Raw genomic sequence first — 19,782 nt, 5'->3', positions numbered from 1 at the left:
TTTGTGACGGCAGTGGTCTGGATGTGTTGCTGACTGAGGGAGAGAGAAGAACAACCAACGTCGGCATTCATAGCACTCCTTTGGTAATTAAGAGATTTGGTATTGCTATTCCCGCCTTCATGTGAAAGCCAACAAACCAGCGGGACATGCATGGCGTGGAAGGACCATCCGTTCTCGGCCTGGCCCGAGCGATACGACTCGCGTCACCCTCCAACAGCTTCAATCTTGAATATCTCCTCTACAACACCACCAACATCACAACCATCCCAATCTCCAACATGACCGCCCCACCACCACCCCCCTTCCCACTAACCACCACCCCCCTCCAACCCACTCCACCCTTCACCTCCACCCTCCGCTACCCCGGCCCCTCCCGCAAATCCATCTACGACCGCAACCTCTCCCGCACCTCCACCCACCAAGTCTCCCTCTCCACCTTCGCCCACCTCTTCAACACCCTAATAACCTACCACCACACCCGCTCCGGCTCCGTCGCCGAGATCGAAACCCGTCTCAACCGCGCCGGATACCCCCTCGGCTTGAAACTCCTCGACTTGCACCTCCACCGCTCCCAAGGACGGACCATCACCCGTCCGACGAGAATCCTGGATGTGCTGCAATTCATCCATACCACCCTGTGGAGAGCGCTGTTCGCCCGGGCGGCGGACGCGTTGGAGCAGAGTAATGACAAGAAGAATGAGTATATGATTGTGGATAACGAGCCGGTGGTGAATACGTATATTTCCACGCCAAAGGAGATTTCTCAGCTCAATTGCGCGGCGTTTGTGGCGGGGATTATTGAGGGGGTTTGTGATGCGGCGGGGTTGGAGATGGAGGGGGTTAGTGCGCATTGGGCGGGTGGGGAAAAGGAGGAAATGTGGCCGGGGAAGACGATTTTTTTGTTGAGGTTTAGTCAGAGGGCGGTGGAGAGGGAGGAGGCGATCAAGGCGGGGGGAGGGTGAGAAGATCGTGCCAAAAACATGGAATGCATGAGATACAAGGCTTTGGCAAGGGAATGTTGTGGGAGCGCCTCACGGAAGGATTGAGATACCCACAGCTTTGCAAGGCGTGAAGAGGACGCGATATGGGTATCAGGAAGCATTCTACTGGACGACTCCAATCGGACACGTCGGCGCGACCGCCATCCTCCTCCAGCCTCGCTTTACACCTCCACCAGATCCAGCAGGCTTCACCTCAATCGCTACAGGCGCATCTTCCAAAACCTCAGGATCCGGCTCGGCTGCCTCATCAGCTTCCATTACTGGGACCGTGTGGCCTTCATGCGCCCCATCCAATCGACTCGCCTCCAACATATCCTCCCACACACCCCTAAACTTCCTCCCACCATCTCTCAACAACCCCTTCCCGACAAACCGACTCCAATACCCTGGATTCGTACAACACCACATCATCGTCTCACTCCGCAGACTTTCCCTCTCGGCTTTGGAGAGATTTAACGCCCATGTCTGCGCGCTGAGAGTGTGTAGGAGCCATAGACTGAGAGCTTCCTTGTCGGCATCGAAGGAGGATTGGGTGGTGGGGTTAGAGCTGTTGATGGATGATTGGACGGTGGAGATGACGGATTTGAGGAAGGATGGGTGAGTTGTGGAAAGAGTGGTTAGGAGAGGCTGCCAGAGGGTGAAGGCTCCATTGAGGGAGGATCGAATGCTGTGACGGGGAAGGTAGTTAGCAAATGTTGAGAGATTCGAGGATGAAAGGGAGAGGCACATACTCTCGTCTTGACGGCCAAATCATCTTCCCACCAACCAATGCTTCCGCAATCGCCTCCCCACTCCACCTCCTCAACTCCCTCGCTGTACTAGCCACATCTCCCTCACCACCTTTCTTCAACGCCTCCACCCTCCCCCTCCTCCACGCCTTCAAAACCTGCTCCAATCGCTCCCCACCCTCGTCCTCACCCGCCTCCTCCCCCTCATCCCCGCCAAGCTTACTCCAATAACTCCCCCACAACCACCTCAACCCCTCCTCCGTAACCCTCACCAACCTCCCCAACCCGGGTAAATCCTCATGCGTCGCCTCATGTCTCACATCCACAAACTCCGGCGGCAGTCCGATTTTCGCCGCGACTTCCGCCATACTAGGCGGATTGAGCAGGCGGGCGCGATTGCGGGAAATGTCGCAGAAACCGGTGATGAACCGGGTGAAGGATTGGGTGTAGAGGGCTCGTATCGCTAGCGCTGTGATGGGGTCTAGTTGGACTTGAGCGTGGAGTTGAGGTGGTGGTGAGGAGGGGGATGGAAGGGCTGGGGAGGAGGGAGGAGGTTGATGGGATTGTAGGAGTTGGGCGTGGTGGTGTTGGGCGGAGAGGAGGAGGTAGGTGGATTCGATGGCGTGGGGGAGGTTGGAGTTGCGGAGTTTCCAGGCTTGGATTAGGGAGAGGGCGCGGGGGAGGGTGGAGGGCGTGGAGGGGGAGAAGAGGTCGGAGCGGAGGGCGAGGAGGGCGGAGGGAGAAGTCCAGGGGACGGTGGTGTATTGGGTGGACATGATTGCAACCAGAACTCAAGGTTCTCTTCTTGCTCCGGGACACTCAAACCTGTCCGGCGATGTGATTCTGACCAGACTGTATGTCTCTCCTCAGTAGTAAGCTTGGCCAAGGCGATGTTTGAATTGTCGTCCGTTTGGCCAGTGGTTTGAAGAGCGAATGCGGTCTTGTGTTGGACGCTCCGTTGTCCCTGGAGAAATGTATGCTCGTCGGTCAGATCTCCTGTCTTCGACGAGACGTGTGTTCTTTTGTGAGATCTTGGTAATAACTTGAGGATTATTCGCATGTGATCGCAAAGACAATATGCCCTGCGAAAGAAAAAGAATCCCCGGCTAGAATCCCAATTGTACGCAGCACGCTAGCACGGTGCTAGCGTGGCGTGGTTCATCCAACTCTACGCGCGCAAGACGCTAGCATGGTACTAGCGTGTACGATGCTTCATCAAGTCCCCGGACTTCACAACGTCACACCGTCGCAATACATCATGTCCTCACCTTCTCGGCCAAATCCTGTCGTTCGTATGCTGGATGGAGTGAAGAGACGCATATCGAAACCCAGTACCGACAAAGACGCGGAGATGCCCGAGTCGGAGGAAACAGAGGCTGGCAATGGCTTTGCGGATCAAGAGGTAATGGGAGGGAATCTTGACACCCATGCGTCCTCGCTGACGGTGCATGATACCAGGACGGCGGAGCACTTGTAGCCAGCGACTCGGAAGGCATGTCCGAACCACTCGAGGTCATCTTCGACAAGCAAAACCACAACCGACGACGAGCCTCACGCACAGACGACCACTCCCAACGACCCCACCACCGGAAAGCATCACAATGTGTAATACACTCTCTTCTGGAATCGAAGATGCGATCAGGAGGAGGGAACATGATACCGGAAGACATGTACAAACCAGCAGATGGCGAAGACAGTGGAACGCAAACACCCGATGGAGGCACACACACCCAATCCCGCCTCCTCACGAAAAAGCAGCTGTCGGACATGAGGAATGGTATCCGGGAAATGTCAAAGAAGATGGGCCGAATAAGACTGATGCTAGATGTGCGGAACATCTTCCTGCTTACGAAAGCCCACGACCAGAACCTCATCAAGAAGACAAGAGATGTTGCCGAGTGGCTACTTCAACAACGCAATTCCGAGGGCAAGACATATATCGTGTGGGTGGAGCACACGATGAAAACCAGCAAATCCTTTGACGCCGCTTCCTTGACCGCCAAAGATTCCTCCTACGAGTCTCGTCTGAAGTACTGGACCAATGAGCTGTGCGCGAAGAAGCCTCATCAATTCGACATTTGTCTCGCCTTGGGAGGCGACGGAACAGTGTTGTACTCCGCCTGGCTATTTCAGCGTGTTGTACCGCCAGTCATGTCATTCGCTCTGGGATCCCTCGGGTTTCTCACCAAATTCGATTATGGCGAATATTCCTCCATCCTAACTCGAGCGTTCAAGGAAGGCATAACCGTCTCCCTTCGCTTACGGTTCGAAGCGACGATAATGCGATCAGTTCCTAGAGATGATGAGGAGGAACAGTCATCCCGCGACATGGTCGACGAACTCATCGGCGACGGCTCAGACGATGTCAACACTCACCGTCCGGCGGGCAGCAACAACATTCTCAACGACATCGTCATCGACCGTGGTCCTAACCCTACCATGTCCAGTATTGAAGTCTTCGGCGATGAGGAGCATTTCACGACCGTCCAAGCTGACGGAATTTGTGTCGCAACGCCTACTGGATCGACGGCGTATAATCTTGCTGCGGGAGGGAGTCTGTGTCATCCGGACAATCCTGTCATCCTCGTGACGGCCATTGCACCGCATACTCTCAGCTTCCGTCCGATCATCCTGCCCGATACAATAGTATTGCGGATTGGTGTACCGTATGATGCGCGTGCAAGCTGTTGGGCAAGTTTCGATGGAAAGGAGAGGTATGTTGAAATCGCTCGATAGTAGGAGTCTACAAGTGACTGACCATGATTCAACAGATCTGAATTAAAACCAGGCGACTACGTCACAATCTCCGCCAGTCGCTTCCCCTTTCCGAGTGTTCTGCCGCTGGATCGAAGAAACGAGGACTGGGTGGATAGTATTTCCCGCACGCTGAACTGGAATAATCGACAACGACAGAAGGCTTTTGATACAGAGGGTGAAGAGGGGCAGAACAAGGGGAAGAAGGAGGAGGAGGCGCAAGAGTGAGAGGCATTCTCTGGAGAGAGGTTGATGACTGATGACTTCACGATTTGACGATGGGGGATGATGGGGTTTTGGCGGAAGGTTGGCGATGAGACTTCGATGGGAGTGGAATTGGGCTTGTGCATGGCGGCATTCGATGGCTCGGCGAGTGGTTGAACTTGTTCACGACTGAGTTTGCGAGTCTGATTCTATACATGTCCAGAAGCTGGCCGCGTTGAGTCCTGGATCTGCGCCTCGTACAGCGACACAAGAAGATACCACAGCAGAAGCAAGACGCAGTGAGGCTCCGGCACAGGACAAGAGTTTCTCTCGAGTAATTAAACGACACGGAAGGTTTACACTCGCCCCGGCAGTCGCGCCGTCGCAGCTCTGTGATATACTTCGCCAAGAGACAAGTTAGTCGAAGTCTGCTGACACCAGAACACATGGACATGGTGGTTGCGGTCTTGCGCTCAAGGCATAGAATTGTCGTACTAAAGTCATGTGCTACATCAACACCTCGAGGACTCCCCTCGATACCACCACCACCACCGGCGGGCCACATACAATCCTACTGCTGCAGAGTAAGAAGCGCAGGCCTATATGGCAACGCATTGTAATCCCCTCCGCTCGTCGGGCTCCGTCCCTGATACAACACCTGCAATTTGCAATCATCAATCTTCATCGTCTCATCCGCCGTGCTGCGAATCACATCTCCATGACTGATATCATTCGTCCACGACACACCCGTGTTGGCCTTGCCGGCGAAAGAGTTGCTCTCCGTCGCCGCCTGAGGAGTCCAGCTGCCACTCAAGCTCGTCGCCGTGAAGGAGCGGAAGAACCGTCCCTGCGACCCGATCGCCTCGACGATCATGAGGTAGCGGTTCGAACCGCCGAGGGTGTAGACCTGCACGGCCTCGAAGAGATTGTTCCGCGTGTCGGACATGATGACCGTGGATGCCGAGCCGAAGGAGCCCGGGAAGTTGGCCTTGGGCATGCTGGAGCGGTAGATCTTGCCGTTGTCGCCGGCGAAGAAGAGGTACATGTTACTGGCGTCGCCGATGAGAGTCTGGTCGATGGGGCCCGTGTCGGATCCCGTGATGGAACCCGAGAAGAGGGCTTGGTCGGCGGACCAGCCGTTGACGTTGGAGGGGTTGGTCGAGGTGCGGTAGCGGAAGGCCGTGGCGCCCCACTGGTAGGCGAGAACCCATATGTTTTTGGGGGCGAAGAAGAATAGGGTCGGAGCTACGGCGGAGAAGGGAGTGGCGGTCTGAGCGGCAGAGCCGAGGTTTTGAAGGGAGCTGGGAGCGAACATCATGGAGCTGTAGGTGCCTGATGCGCTACCGGTGGAGGCGTAGACGAGGTATTGTCCATTGTAGGGCACGGCGGTGAAGTCTTTGAGGGCGACCGCGCCGTTAACCTTGGGTTGGGCCAGGGCACCGGTCGAAGTCCATTTGTAGGTTGTGGGAAGGCGGCATTGGGCTGTGACGGAGGAGAGGGAGGTAGCGAAGAGGATGATGGTCTCGGCAAACTTCATGTTGATGTTTGGGTGGGGAGTAGTGAAAATGGGTTGAGAAGAACTGTGCAGAGTGAAGACCAGGGGAGACGAGGCTGTACTTATGCTTCACAAGTTTCGCGGGCATGTCGACTGGAGTATACAGCCTATTCGACCTTCGCGTGACCCGTCGCTTGGGATAGTACTCCAGTCTTGTTTCAAACGGGTCGCCTCTACGTATAGGTGGGGTCTCGTTACCCTTGCTAGTACGCAAACGTGGTTGGATCGTCGCCTCGAAAGGAAGGTGCACTATACGGTTAAATCAGCGGTGTATCGGATAAATGACCGAATTGCTGTATAGCTGCGACATTGGTGGAAAGAGTCGTTTCCTCCACTACGCGAGTTGCGTTGGTATAGTGCTTCTATGCAGGCCATTCCACTTCGAGGCCCTCTCCGCGGTCTCAGTCTCAGGCTCCGCTGTCGAGGGTCCGAGGGTGCTCGCGCTGCCCATACAGCTCGTTACGACCACTGACAACCTCAGCCTCACTTCGAGACACGGTCTCAGGTCGTGAAGTTCAGCTCATCACCGTCGCCGTGATCAATCACGGTCTCCGTGGCTGAACAGCGCTTCGATTCGGGGAAGGACCGGCTGGCCCGGGCGATTTGCTCTGGCTGGAATGACTCAAGGCCAGCCGAGTGTATGCGAAGCGACGAGCTTAGGTTCTTGATGCTCGCACGTTTTTGTACAGCAATGAGGCGGAGACTGGAATCGGTCTTCTTCCGAACGCATGGTGTCGATGTGGTGGAGGAAGTCAGGTAAGGCTGCGTGGTTGATGACATCCTGGATCCTGGAAGCTTTTGAAAGTGCACGGGCGTGTTTGTGCGGACACTCGCCAACTCTCCGACCTTTCCCTGCCGAACAACCCTCCACAGTCTCCAAACGTCCACCTCACCTCTTCATCGAGATCAACAAGACTCAAACCAAAAAACACTGGACGAGGAACGTCAGAAGGACTCAATGGCAAACAGCGCCGCGCAATAACAATCACTCGAGAGCAAACCTCACCATCCCGACCACCAAAATGAACCTCCTCACAACCCTCCAATTCCCAATTCTACTCCTCGTCCTCTGGCTCTTCACATCCTACATGACCCGCTCCTTCCCCACCCTAACCAACAAACGAATCTGTCTCCTCATCGCCCACCCCGACGATGAAGCGATGTTCTTCGGCCCAACCTTACTCTCCCTGACCCGCCCCGACCTAGGCAACACGGTCGTAATCCTCTGTCTCTCCTCCGGCGACGCCGACGGATTGGGACACATCCGCGTCGACGAACTCCGGAAATCAGCGCTGTTGTTGGGACTGAGGAGTGCGGAGCATGTGGTGGTCGTAGACGACCCGGCGCAATTCCCGGACTCGATGACGGCCAAGTGGGATGCGAAATTGATCGCGGGGATGTTGATGAAGTACTTTGCGCCGAAAGCCACTTCAACACCATCGACGGAAGCGCCGACGGCAGGGGTGGATGTGTTGATCACGTTCGACACGGGCGGAGTGTCGGGACATCCGAATCACATCTCCCTCTACCACGGAGCGAAGGCGTTTTTGGAAACACTCATGCAGCGACATCGAGGCTGGGACTCGCCGACGAAGTTGTATACGCTGCGAACGACGGGGACGGTGAGGAAGTATATGAGTGTGTTTGACTCGGTGGTGACGGTGGCGTTGAGTATTGGGAGGAGGAAGGAGAAAGGGGAGTTTCCGACGCCGTTGTTGACGGTGAGTCTGCCTGGGGGTGTGTTTACGGCGCAGAGGGCGATGGTTACGGCGCATAAGAGTCAGATGAGGTGGTTTCGATGGGGGTGGATTGGGTTGTCGAGGTACATGGTCATTAATGATTTGGCGAAGCAGAAGGGGTTTTAGAGGGGAGAGTCCTCGTGTACATTGACCATTAATGTGTAAAAAGAGAAGTCCATGATAAACAATATGGACGCATCTGTAGCATAGCAAGACAGCAATTGAAGCTTGTCGGTAGCTGCAAAGGACACCCAACGTCAGCGTACAGGTCAGCGTTCAGGTCAGCGTTCAGGCTACGCTACAGGACATGCACCGGTACGTTGTTGGGCCACGTACAGATATCTTGTTCGGCCATGGTACAGGTACGTTATTAGGGCATGTATACGTAACTTAGCGCGACACGTACATACAAGTTAGCAGAACATGGACAGTAGTCTGGCCATTGTAGTGCATGTCCACCTCGCTGTAAATCGGTATAACACAGCAGACATGTTGTTCTCAGAGCAGCCTGTTCTTCACAGGCTCATTCATTATGCCGTTAACTGTTGACTATCAAAACACTGGTTTCGCCTGTTTCCTTTCTGTGTGTTACATCCCATCTCCCACGCTATGCATAAATTCGAAATCATGAATAAGAACGAACAACCGCGACGCTGTTGGTTAGTACCCGTACGAGGCGCGATATCCAGGTTGGTATAATGTGCCGCTATCGTTGTGGTTCCCGCCGTACAACGTATTCCTGCTCTCATCCTCGTAGAGAGGAGCATGATCCTTGACTTCCCAGTTGTTCTGTTTTGCTCCAACTGAGAACTCCAAGTCTTCCCTCGTGATGCTGTCCCAGTACTGCGAAGTTGTCAGCGCGCGTTCAATATGAGCAATTCTCCGCCTCAACTCACCTTGTAGACCATCATAACTGCCAACAAATTGAGCAGCGTCGCGAAGAACAGCCCATCAACGTAGTGCTCCACATTCGTGCAAATGACCTCGCTGAAAGCGTACAGGATAACCTGGCTCAGCACAAGAGACAACACACCGAATGTGATGTGCCACAGCGGCCAGCGCTCCTGCAATGTTCCAATGACCAGCAGAACCTGCATGACCACGTACACAGCCAGGAAAACCGCACTGAAGAGATATACCACCACGAACAGCCCGATGGTGTTCTCCGGTCCCAATCCCGCCCAGCCCTTGAATGTCATGAGCGATACGATGAACGAGATCGCGAACATTGCCACGCTGCTCGTCCGTAGCAGCCAGACTGATAACTTTGTCCCGTCTTCGTATAATTGGAATCCGACGAATCCGTTGATCATCAGGCAAATGCAGGTCGCCGAGGTCAGGCCGCATTGCACGGCGACGAAGTATGGGTAGGTGCCGCTCGAGGGTGGTACGACGCCGGCGTCGACGATGAGCGAGCACATGGTGAGGAGGGTGTATGCGTAGAAGAACGAGGTGATTTCCTTGCGGCCTGTGCATGGGAGCCATGTTAGCGGATCCTTACACCCTTGACAGATCTGGTTCTTCCAACCAGCGGGGTTCTGCGATCCTCTGTCTACTCACCAACTGCTGTGAATTTACTCCGTACGTGGATGATCATAATGACCAGCATCACAAGCGCCAGGATATGAGCGAAACTCGCCGCGCCCTGGAAGATGATTGTGTTCGCCAACTCGACCGTTCTTGAGTAGCAATTCGCCTGAATGCTGTGGCGGCCGGAGATGGGCGATAGAGGTCCTACGAGCGGACATAGTGGCAGTGGTGTCCGCTCGCATATTTGATCGAAGTCGCCGAAGCCCATTGCAAGGGTGAAGAGGAAGAGTCGGTGGCGTGGATGTCTGCTCGGCGAGCGTCGCGGTCGCGGTATGGAATATCAGAGGATGGATTACGTATCGTGGAGGCGTGGATGTTGGCGAAGAGAAGCGAACGTTGTAACGATGGTGGGGAGAACGAGAGTGGTATTGAACAATTCAATAATCGGTTGGCTGGAGATGGCTTGTAGGGTCAAAGACATCCCAAAGACATCCCTGTTTCCTCGAATCGAAAGTCCGAAAGAGGCTGGGTTTATTTTGGGACGCTGTTGGCTCCTTGGCAGCGGCGATCGGATCTCGTGAACTCTAAACGGCAGTGGCTTGGCTTAGCATTCAACCCTGCATCGTCATGAACGTCTAACACATTGTCTCTCTTCCACAACGACGTCTCACATATACAACGACCTCGCCAGTCGCAAGGACTTCAGCATGTCTGAGGAGACGCCGAAAAATCGCAAAGAACGACGTGCGGCCGCAAAGGAGACTGGAAAGCCTGTGGAGCCCCCAACGAGCACTCCGAAGTTGAAGCTCGCCCAGCCGGATCGCTCGAAGCCAAAGGAGAAGACACTACTCGACATTTATGAAGAGAAAAGGGAATTGCTCAGCCAAGGTCAACCATTCGACGCCAGGTATGAAGATGGACTTCCACGCGGTGAGAGTGGAAATATTCTGGACGTCGGATTAGGAGAGACGGATCCGATGGGACCTTTTGGTGATGCGGTGTTCTGGTCGGTGTCCCTAGCGATGGTGCATTTCACGCTGGACGTCTTGGTCTACAATCAATACGCACAGGAAATTGTCTGGCCGGCGATCTGGCAGCGTTCGGGGACCATGCTGCCAATTCTATTCCTGGTCATCTACATGCTGCGATCGGATTTGGCACGGAGATTGGGGATCATTCGACAACTTTTCTTCCTTGTTGCTGGGGTAGCTGCTGGATGCTACATGATTCACGCCGGGAACAAGCACCAATACTTCGCCGTGATGAAGCAGGCGCCGCCGTTGGGCACGTTATGGATCTACAGTGTGCTGGAAATGGACCTCCTTTTCGCAATGGGCAGCCTGTTGCTTAACGCTGGATTTTTGCTATGGGGAGACTACTCGTTCTTCTGAGCAGGGTTCTCTCTCCGATCTTCTCTGTTGCTTGGTAACACTTCCAATCGTACTTGAATGGCAAACAGGAACACCAGTCTTGCAAATAATGCATGGAGGTCCCCTGCATGGCTCTTCATTAGTCCTATCAACGCGGCTCGCGCTTGACCTTCACGTCTTGGGAGGGCTCCGCGGACTTGTCGGTCCTCAGACCAGCATGAGCAGCATCTCCAAACAATTCGATGTCCGTAGGATCCGGAGCCTCGATCGTCAGACCAATCGCATCGCTGGATAGCAGTCTTGCATTGACCACCTTGAAAAGTCCTGCGCAATCCAAGCACAATTCAATACTCGCGATTGGCGACCATCTTGCGCAAAGGCGCGGCGGCCACAACATCCAGCGGTAATCTTCGAAATGAACCCAGCTCCTGCCACCAGCTTTGGACCAGGTCTCGTCGGGCGCTGGAAGACCTCGTGCACGATACTGTTCGTGTAACTCCCCGAGATTGCGGGTGTCGTTTGTGCGGTAGTGATCGCATTCTGCGAAGAGTCGCGCGCGCTTCAAGTCGGGCGCTTTGCAGTTGTCGCATGCTGGGTGAAGGATGTAACACATCTTTGGTGTCCTGGGGTTGGTGGTCTCTCGTTGAAGACAGGCTGGAAGAGGTGGGCTTATAAAGGCCAAAAGCCTTAGTGCAGCAAGAACCGGGATGACTTGTCGATTCCGCAAATTACTCGAAGTCACTGCGCGGTTGTGGAGGTGAATAGCCTCTTCTGAGCAAGAAGGTCGAAACTCGTCGTTCGACCCGTGTAAGCTAGCACATAAATGAATCAGTACGCATATTCGAGACACATCACATCACGATTGCTTGAATGCTTACCAGTCCGTGATCTTCTACGACTCCTTTCTGGATCCACAATCCATATGATCCCATCATGTTTGCCATCAACACATCGGTGAATAAACGATCACCAACAATCGCAATCTGAGACTCGTGCGTGACCCCTGTATCTGGAGCGTTGCGGAAGTAGTCCATGATCTCAGCGTGACATCCGGGCTTCTTCGTACTGTGCCGTAGCACTTTTACTCCAGTGTTACGTTCCAGAAGGTCCGCTTCTACATGGCCTTTGTCGGAACCCGTGCCAGAGGAGTTGGAGACGATGAGTAGTCGAGAGCCAGGGTATGCCTTTCGCAACTCATCAAACTTGGACTGGTAGGGAGCGTGTACTTCATTCTTCTTGGGTACAGAAAAGCAGTTGTCTTTGTCGAGGACTACCGCTCTGATGTCTGGCTTCTTTTCACCAAACCTGCTGGTAAAGGCTGTAGAGAGTGGAACAGGGAGTTGGTCGAAGGTGGCAATCGTGTGGTGAGGGAGACAGAGAGATGGGTTGGCCAGTAGCCTCAAGACATTGACCGTTGCGGAGACATTCATCGGAAATAATGGATGTTCGTGTCAAAGTGATGTCCATCTCCTTCCACCAAACTGGCGCGTTAGCACGAGACATCTCTCGAAGTCTTGGCGGCGACCTTTAAACTTTGCTGGCATCTCTGGCGTAAGTGCTCGTCCATGCTTCTGCTTTGCGACTCTTGTCGAACAATTCATATCGCAAACACCACACGACCAATTCGAACATTAGACCGCCCAGCATGACGTCCACCATTGGAATCCCGATCAAGCTGCTCAACGAGGCCACCGTAAGTCCTATCCAGCCAGCGACACAACCTTCAGCACATGCCGAACCATGCGCTTACAAAAGACGGACACACATAGCTGACAGTGTCTTCTCCTCCATAGGGCCACCAAGTCACCGTCGAAATCACCTCCGGCCAGACATACCGCGGAAAACTCATCGAAGGTACGAGCCTCCCAAAGCTAGCCACCGACCTGAAGGAAGAGACGAAGATTTGAAGAACAGCATATACTGACGGAATTGGTGTAATAGCGGAGGACAACATGAACGTACAACTAGAGAACATCAACGTCACCCAGCGCGACGGCCGCGTCACACATCTGGACCGTGTCTACATTCGAGGTTCGCACGTACGGCTGTTCATTGTGCCGGATATGCTGAGGTACGTTCTGACGACAAATTACGGGAAGTGCTTCGCGCGGCGTGGGTCTAATTAATTTGCTAGAAATGCGCCAATGTTCAGGTCGAAGGGTGTTCGTGGCAGAGGTGTTGGATTGGCGCGAGGAAGGGCTACGGTGAATCGCGCGCGTGGGTCGGGAGGTCCTCGTGGAGCGAGGGGTGCTTGAAAGGATGCGGTGGAAGGACAGGGCTAGGATGACTTTCGGACTGAAAGCGCGGCGTTCTGGCGTTCGGATAGGCGGGAGAACAAGATGGCAGAGGAAGATGAACGACTGGCGATGGCTCGGGGCATTGAGAAGCGATGCGAAAGTGGCAGAAGCGAGTTTGCGTGACCCGCAGGAACAATTCGCGAAGCTGCAAAGGATCGACTTGCAGTTATTGAAGAGGCACTGTAACTCATATCACGCGAAAATGCTGTACTTATGAAGCCTCATATGTGCATGCTCGTTGTGGAACAAAGTTTCGAGATTCTAACCTCAAAGTTGAAGCTCACCTCACGCGGGAAGACCTCACCTCATACTCGACCACTACTTCTCATGCAACAATGTGACTCGCTCAATTTCGGACATCCCACAAACCGCAACAATGCCACGTCGTATCCTGTTCCTTAGCATCTCTCCGTCTCCTGTGCTCGACGTAGTTAAAGGCAAGTCGCTGCAACCACAGAAACGCCCGATCAATCCACTCGCAGAAGCTAACGATACATCCCTCCACAGATTTGACAGGCTCAGCCCCAGCTCCCGCCCTCGACGGCTCCACCGCAGGTCTAACGCACGAATGGCACGCACAAACAGCCTACTACTCCACCCGCATCCCGATCTGGATCGACGAGATTCAAGACGTGCAGGCTTGGAAGGAGGAGTTTCTTAAAGATGAGGCAGCAGAGGTCGTGAGCGCTGTGGGGGACTGGGTGTATTGCTTTTATGCTCCGAAGACGGAGGATGGAGAAAAGAATACGCAGAAAGTGGAGGAGGTGATGAGGTGCATACAAGAGATTGTTGAGAGGCATGGAGGAGGGGACAGCATTTCGATCGCTGTGGCTGTCAATGGGAAGAGTGCGAAGCCTGAGGGTGTGCAAATGCATGCCGAAGATTGGGAGGATCGGTGTACCGAGTTCGGCTTCGAGTTTGTGGACTATGCGGCAGTGGGCAAGAATGACTACGGAGAGAAAGTAGGATTCGAGAGGCTGAAGGAGGCCTTGGAAGCAAATGAGTGGGACGAGGACGATGCTGCTGACGGAGATGATCTGCTTGGATTGGACGACCTGGGGCTGGCCGATGATCTGGAGGGGAGTGGCTTCAATAGAGAGGAAGCTGAGATGACGGCCGAGCTATTTGGAATGAAGGCTGCGCTTTACGGCAACGAAAATTTTGACGAAGTTGATAACGAGGCGTCACATGCTTCTACGGGAGCAACAGGCGACCAACCGGACCCGGTGGACGATTTGGACCGGATGATGAGCAAGCTGTTGGCTGTCAAGGAGCAAAGCGCTGATCTGCCCGAGGCTCAGCGCAAGCGCATGGCTGCAAAGGCCGTGCGAGAATTGATGGGCAGCAATGGTGGACTATGAATGATTGATGTCGATGTCCTATCCTGGACTTGCAGCCTTCGCATTTCCCAAGTCTCCTGACACGAAGACGACCAATACCGCTGAATACGCCGCTGTCGCAGCGAAGATGCTGTCTCGACTGGCGCTGGTACTGATCCGGATGCCGACCGCAAAGAGGATGATGAACATGATCAGCAACCCTAGCCGCGAATCTGGCTCTTGCACGAAGTACAGGAGCAAGATGGACCCGACGAGGAGCACTGTTGCGATGGAGATGCTGATCAACGAGACGAGAAGCTGCAGCTGGTGCTCTTGGTAGTGCACGATGCCACCGCCGTCTGGATTTGCTCTGGTCTGGAGCTAGCTGTCAGCATCATGGTAGGACTGTGCTGCATTCCAACTCACTTTAATGGATCCTGGCCAGTGGTTCCGGATCATATTGGAGAGCAAATCGCCATCAGGAGGAGGCTTCAGGGCGACAAGATCCGATTCGACGTCGAGCATCGCCGCCGCATCGCCTCGGATGTCCATCTTGCTGAATTCATGCCGGTAGGCGGTCATGACTCTGTTACTCGGCTGCTTGAGTTTTGCGATCTCTCCTGCTTGCAATAGTGCCGCATCTATCTTCAGGGGTTAGACGGCGTGACTTCGCCGGTGCATGGAGCTGAAGGATACTGACGGTAATTCTCGAGCCTTGCCTCAATTTCCTCATTCAACGCCATCAATTTCCGCTCGTCTCCATCTCGTTCAGCTGCAAGACTCTTCATAGTCTCCCACGATCGGCTTGATAGCACAAATGATGGGTCATTGCTGGACTCCGGCTCTGCTTTGCGATCCAGTTCCTTCATTTGGCGCTCGAGATCCATCAATTCACACTGCATGCGGACCAAGTTTCTCGCAGTCAGCTCGCTGAATTTGCGAAAGACGTAGGTCTCGCTGTCTGGATCGTGCGAGATGAATCTTGCCACTGCTGGAAAGCCATATCTCTGCTTGCTCTCGCCTTTCTCCAGATTGGACATGCTGCTGACTTGGCTTCATCGCCGCAGAGTGCAGCTTGAACGCTGCATCCGAAGGCACACAGCTATAGACATAGATGTTCCACAAAGTCGCGCTGCGTCACTTGGCGCGCGTGGCGGTATATGATTGGCGATGTAGCCGCCTTGGGGGGCTGAGCAAGCTGTCTGACTTTCAAGTAAGGTACGGTTTGTTGACAGAAATAATGCTGTACTCACAGAGCCCGCAGTCTCAAGACTCAAGTTCCCCGACCTTACCGCTTGATCTGCTCACATTTTGCATCTGCATACACTTGACGTCAAGGCAGTGATGGCTGCTGATAACGAACCTGTTGTCGGAGAATCCCTCATTCGCAATGAGCCCCAGCTCGAGCTCGAACCTATCTCGACGGCCGTCATAGTGCCTCTTCTGTTTCCACGGCCTCCGCCGTATCTGAAAACTTACCTCGACTCACTGAGCCCCAAAGAGTTATTCAATATAGTGAGTATTTGCCTGGTGTCTGCTATTCAACTTCGGCTCACTGTAGACAGCTCGCCAAGCAGCACACGCCCGGATGCCGCACGGATCATCTTAGAGAGAGCCTATGCCAGGACGGCGGTCCTCCCGACCCTCTTACCAGCTTTGGTGCTTTACGCCTTCATGCGGCGGGAGAAGCTGTATTCTGGCAGGAGGAGTGCGATGAGGTGCACAGTCCTGACTGGTATCCTGCACATATCGCGGCAACGCAACAGCCTGCGACACTGCTCCACCCAGGACCAACCACAGTGGGGAGCACGAGCTTGACGGAGAATGCACTAAACGTACTGGACCCGTACGATCGCAGCGACGATGCAAGGTCGAAGGTCCGGCGTGACGGGCGGGCGATACAGCGTCCGAATTCATACATCCCAGAGCGCGCACTCTCTCCGAGAGTGAGCCGGTCCGGACGCAGGACCGTCCTGGAGGAGCGCACAAAGCCAGGCTCATCAGACCTTGTAGCGCCTGGCTACCTGATTGACTCCTTTGAGAACGCTTTCGTAGACACTTGCGCCGGAAACTTCATCAGCGTAGAGTACCTGCGGCAGCACGGTCTCGTGACTACCATCGCACATACGAAGCGCATGGTTCACAGAGCGGACGGGAGCAGCTTTTCGACCGAAGGCGTCGCCTGTCTGCCATGGATGTTCAACAATGAGCATAGAACTCACATGGTCGATTTCGACGTTCTAGCCTCGAAGTATTGCAACCATGCGATTACCTTGGGCGGGAAGTTCTTGTCGACCACAAGGACGTTGACAGACTTTGCAGATCGCCTTGTTCGCAAGCTGCGGACGACTTTGACTCCTCGTGTGTCCTTTCAAGGCGGCGGGCAGCTTCGCATGGTGGGCTCGTGCGTTGGTCGGCAAACCGCGGCTCTACCAGATACGGGTTCAGACATATCGCTCATGTCTCCGACTTTCGCTTCCGATCTCGAATTGGACATCGATACCTCCAAGAAGCATCGCGTCATCGTTGAGCTCCCCGGCGGGCGCTATGTACGGACCCAAGGGCTTGTCAGGCACGTTGAGTGGCGTTTTGGTGTGCGGAGCGCGTTCGAGGACAGGCATTTTCTCGACTTCCATATCATGGATGGACTACCTAGCGAGGTGCTCCTGGACTGCGATTTTCTGTTAAACACAAATGCTTTCGGGGAGCACGAAGACTCACTGATCGAGCTAGACTACGACGAATTCGATGGTATCCACGACCTGTTCTGCAACGTCAGGTTGGTAGAGAAGACGAAGGGGCTGCTCCACAGACTAAAGAATAAGCTAAGTGGTATGTTGAAGAGCCGCACTCCCGCGAAGCAGACAATCTCTGACACATATTTAGACGCCGAGAGCCCAGAAGCAGATGCTCAAGCGACTGGTATCGATGCCACTACCAGCCTCCTCGATGAAGTCGAGATGATTCTCAAAAGCAACAGGACGCAGCAGGAGAAAGAAGCTGTTATTGAAGTAATCAAAGACCGGTGGCTACGTGTGCATCCACGTGGACCCGGTGCAAGACCCTCCAATACGTCGCCGTGCTGAACAAGGGCATCTCAGGCCTTACCCGACGACTGCGATCGACCCCGATCGCTCTGCCAACAATCGTGACATCTTCGAAGTAAAGAATAAATAGACAAGCTGTGCTATTGGCTCATTTGGCTCAGACATTGACGTTCAGAAAGTACGGCGTTCGAGAAGCATTGGTCTTGCAGCATATCTAGAAGTACGCAATCGTACGCCTCATTGCGGGATACACAGTTGTCACGACTCTTCCGCCTCCAGACACCCTCACCTCTCTTCTTCCCTCCACTCATGACCACATTCTCAACAGCCCTCTAGACGCATCCCTAGCACGGTGCAATCGCTTTGCAACGAAAGTAGCCAGCTTTTCTCCTCACAGATGGATCGTCCGCGCCGCAGTACTGACCCAGTCCTTCGGGTACAATCCGCAGACTTTCTGGTAGTGCTTCTAGTCTGTGGGTAGCACCACAACCAGATCCTGCCGTCGTCTGCGCATCTAGCCAGAGGCCGATGGCGGGCGTCCAGATCCGCAGGATTTGCTTTTGCGATGCTTCTAAAGATGATGAGGGCGAGGCCGTTGAGCAGCTTCGTGGTGAGCATCGCTTGGACCTGTGAGACAGGAAGCCAACTCCTTTCGGAAGGCCGACGAAACAGGGTGGATCTGTACGTGATAGTGTCCTTGGGGTGTACTTTGGCTGTGAGAAGGTTGGCGAGAGACGGAAGACGGTACATTTTAGCTCGGGAAGACCTCGAGTAGATAGAGCCTACCAAGCAATGGTCCGTCCCTTTACCTGATCAATATGAGGCCCATAGCTGATGACTGCCTTCCGAGGTCGAGTCGGTTCGAAAACGTCACTGAGTGCGAACTTGATGCCGCCCGGGGGAGTCGGCTTGTCTAGTTGAAGGTATCGATATCCCGGAAATGTTGTCGGCGAGTGTATCGAGTTGTGACATACACCTCGATATAGGACCAGTCAGCAGATAAAATGGATAGAGATCGGGCTTGGAAGCACCGCCGTCAAGGTGATCGACTACTTCCACGTGCGATGACTTTGTTGTCGAATCATGAAAGGACACTGGCACGAATGGCGACCGGAGCGAGGCAGCTTCCTAGACGAGCCATGATCTGCGGAGACCAGAGCATCCCAGCTGTGAATGCCTCGCTCTGGGCGGTGTGGCTTAATGGAGCCCAGCAACCGGTGCTCAGGCCGTCGTGCTTACTGAAGCCCAGCAACCGGTGCTCTGAAGCTGTCATTGCAACTTGATTTTTTTTTTTTGAAGGATTGAGTGACCAATCCAACAGATATCGGGCTACCTAGAGAAAGTGTGAGTAGAGCGAATTGAGAGCTCAAGTTGCTACCGAAGACTTGATCATCTCAGCCTTGTCGGCAAGGCGTCAAACTCAGCCTCAAAAGTGAAGTTCTTCACAGCCTTGTATCACTTGAGCTGTCGTGCAAGCCGAAGAGGCCGCATCGGTCTAGACCAATGGAGATTGAGAGATGCCGCCCTCTGCAATGCTTCTCTCTCGACATCCATGCGTTCAACGACAGAAAGGATTTTTGAAAGCACGTCCAAGGGATGTCAAGAATATATGCAGGTCGCGCGCGTTCACGCAGACTGCCCCGCCGGACCACAATCAAAAGCTGCACGTCCATGCATGTGCTAAAGTAGAGATATCGGCCTGCCGCATTTGACAGTACATGACTCTTGGTCCCGCCCGGTGCGGTATGGCGAAATGAGATCATCTGGTTCAAGAGGTGCCGAGTCGGGTTGGAGATGGAATTGAATCTCCGAAGTGTCTTCTCGTATCTGGCAGCATACAGGACCCTAGAGAATAATAATGAGGGAGTCTTATCTCGTTGTTGCATAGTGCTCCTCAATGCTCATGGCGTGGACGTGGCGATCCTAGTGTAAGCCACAACGCGTGAGGCGACGAGCCATGGCAGCCGTGGAGCAGCTTGAACGAGGCGGTCTTCTGAACCAATGCATCGAGAAGACGGCATTCCTAGCCATAGCACGCGCCGGCGATCTGAGGTCGAAGTTGATTGTGGTATAGATCGGACCGGCAACTTCATCTGCCAGCGGGTCGTCCCCTCAAAGTCAAATACAGGGCCAAGGAAACCTTGTTAGCACTGTGCTACTCCTCCTTTGTGGACCAACTTCACGGGCTCCGTCTCGTGCTAGAGTGTCTCTCCTGGGTATACGGACAATCCCCTTGTA

At 54.1% G+C, this 19,782-nt stretch overlaps 11 protein-coding genes across 11 annotated transcripts; 6 read left to right on the top strand and 5 right to left on the bottom strand.

Moving 5' to 3' along the window:
• Positions 1-278: 278 nt before the first annotated feature.
• Positions 279-962, top strand: MYCGRDRAFT_99274 (uncharacterized protein; the record flags this gene model as incomplete). The annotated part of the gene is made up of 1 exon (XM_003855305.1): positions 279-962. One exon carries the CDS (start codon positions 279-281, stop codon positions 960-962), a length of 684 nt encoding a protein of 227 aa, XP_003855353.1.
• Positions 963-1,003: 41 nt separating this feature from the next.
• On the bottom strand, positions 1,004-2,505 carry MYCGRDRAFT_108264 (uncharacterized protein; the record flags this gene model as incomplete). Its single annotated transcript, XM_003855077.1, has 2 exons — positions 1,004-1,668; positions 1,733-2,505. 2 exons carry the CDS (start codon positions 2,503-2,505, stop codon positions 1,104-1,106), a joined length of 1,338 nt encoding a protein of 445 aa, XP_003855125.1.
• An 892-nt stretch (positions 2,506-3,397) lies between these two features.
• MYCGRDRAFT_36860 (uncharacterized protein) lies at positions 3,398-4,711 on the top strand (the record flags this gene model as incomplete). Its single annotated transcript, XM_003855306.1, has 2 exons — positions 3,398-4,443; positions 4,501-4,711. The coding sequence occupies 2 exons, from the start codon at positions 3,398-3,400 to the stop codon at positions 4,709-4,711; spliced, it is 1,257 nt and encodes a 418-aa protein (XP_003855354.1).
• A 547-nt stretch (positions 4,712-5,258) lies between these two features.
• Positions 5,259-6,255, bottom strand: MgABFB3 (putative alpha-L-Arabinofuranosidase; the record flags this gene model as incomplete). The annotated part of the gene is made up of 1 exon (XM_003855076.1): positions 5,259-6,255. The coding sequence occupies one exon, from the start codon at positions 6,222-6,224 to the stop codon at positions 5,259-5,261; it is 966 nt and encodes a 321-aa protein (XP_003855124.1).
• A 1,075-nt stretch (positions 6,256-7,330) lies between these two features.
• On the top strand, positions 7,331-8,107 carry MYCGRDRAFT_84825 (uncharacterized protein; the record flags this gene model as incomplete). Its single annotated transcript, XM_003855307.1, has 1 exon — positions 7,331-8,107. One exon carries the CDS (start codon positions 7,331-7,333, stop codon positions 8,105-8,107), a length of 777 nt encoding a protein of 258 aa, XP_003855355.1.
• A 534-nt stretch (positions 8,108-8,641) lies between these two features.
• On the bottom strand, positions 8,642-9,948 carry MYCGRDRAFT_68916 (uncharacterized protein; the record flags this gene model as incomplete). Its single annotated transcript, XM_003855075.1, has 3 exons — positions 8,642-8,824; positions 8,878-9,449; positions 9,542-9,948. 3 exons carry the CDS (start codon positions 9,777-9,779, stop codon positions 8,642-8,644), a joined length of 993 nt encoding a protein of 330 aa, XP_003855123.1.
• A 270-nt stretch (positions 9,949-10,218) lies between these two features.
• Positions 10,219-10,902, top strand: MYCGRDRAFT_36836 (uncharacterized protein; the record flags this gene model as incomplete). Its single annotated transcript, XM_003855308.1, has 1 exon — positions 10,219-10,902. One exon carries the CDS (start codon positions 10,219-10,221, stop codon positions 10,900-10,902), a length of 684 nt encoding a protein of 227 aa, XP_003855356.1.
• A 495-nt stretch (positions 10,903-11,397) lies between these two features.
• MYCGRDRAFT_55823 (uncharacterized protein) lies at positions 11,398-12,311 on the bottom strand (the record flags this gene model as incomplete). The annotated part of the gene is made up of 2 exons (XM_003855074.1): positions 11,398-11,693; positions 11,760-12,311. The coding sequence occupies 2 exons, from the start codon at positions 12,309-12,311 to the stop codon at positions 11,610-11,612; spliced, it is 636 nt and encodes a 211-aa protein (XP_003855122.1).
• A 215-nt stretch (positions 12,312-12,526) lies between these two features.
• Positions 12,527-13,136, top strand: MYCGRDRAFT_36580 (uncharacterized protein; the record flags this gene model as incomplete). The annotated part of the gene is made up of 4 exons (XM_003855309.1): positions 12,527-12,574; positions 12,675-12,735; positions 12,823-12,952; positions 13,016-13,136. 4 exons carry the CDS (start codon positions 12,527-12,529, stop codon positions 13,134-13,136), a joined length of 360 nt encoding a protein of 119 aa, XP_003855357.1.
• A 373-nt stretch (positions 13,137-13,509) lies between these two features.
• Positions 13,510-14,539, top strand: MYCGRDRAFT_68912 (uncharacterized protein; the record flags this gene model as incomplete). Its single annotated transcript, XM_003855310.1, has 2 exons — positions 13,510-13,615; positions 13,686-14,539. The coding sequence occupies 2 exons, from the start codon at positions 13,555-13,557 to the stop codon at positions 14,537-14,539; spliced, it is 915 nt and encodes a 304-aa protein (XP_003855358.1).
• An 87-nt stretch (positions 14,540-14,626) lies between these two features.
• On the bottom strand, positions 14,627-15,507 carry MYCGRDRAFT_27367 (uncharacterized protein; the record flags this gene model as incomplete). The annotated part of the gene is made up of 3 exons (XM_003855073.1): positions 14,627-14,865; positions 14,920-15,138; positions 15,198-15,507. Coding segments are annotated over 3 exons (768 nt in total), but the record flags the coding sequence as incomplete, so codon positions are not given.
• Between the last annotated feature and the right edge of the window lie 4,275 nt (positions 15,508-19,782).

The sequence above is a fragment of the Zymoseptoria tritici genome, chromosome 2 (assembly GCF_000219625.1).
Source record: "Zymoseptoria tritici IPO323 chromosome 2, whole genome shotgun sequence".
Classification (NCBI taxonomy): domain Eukaryota; kingdom Fungi; phylum Ascomycota; class Dothideomycetes; order Mycosphaerellales; family Mycosphaerellaceae; genus Zymoseptoria; species Zymoseptoria tritici.
The sequence above is the reverse complement of the archived record's forward strand: the minus strand, read 5'-3'. Positions and strand labels throughout refer to the sequence as shown.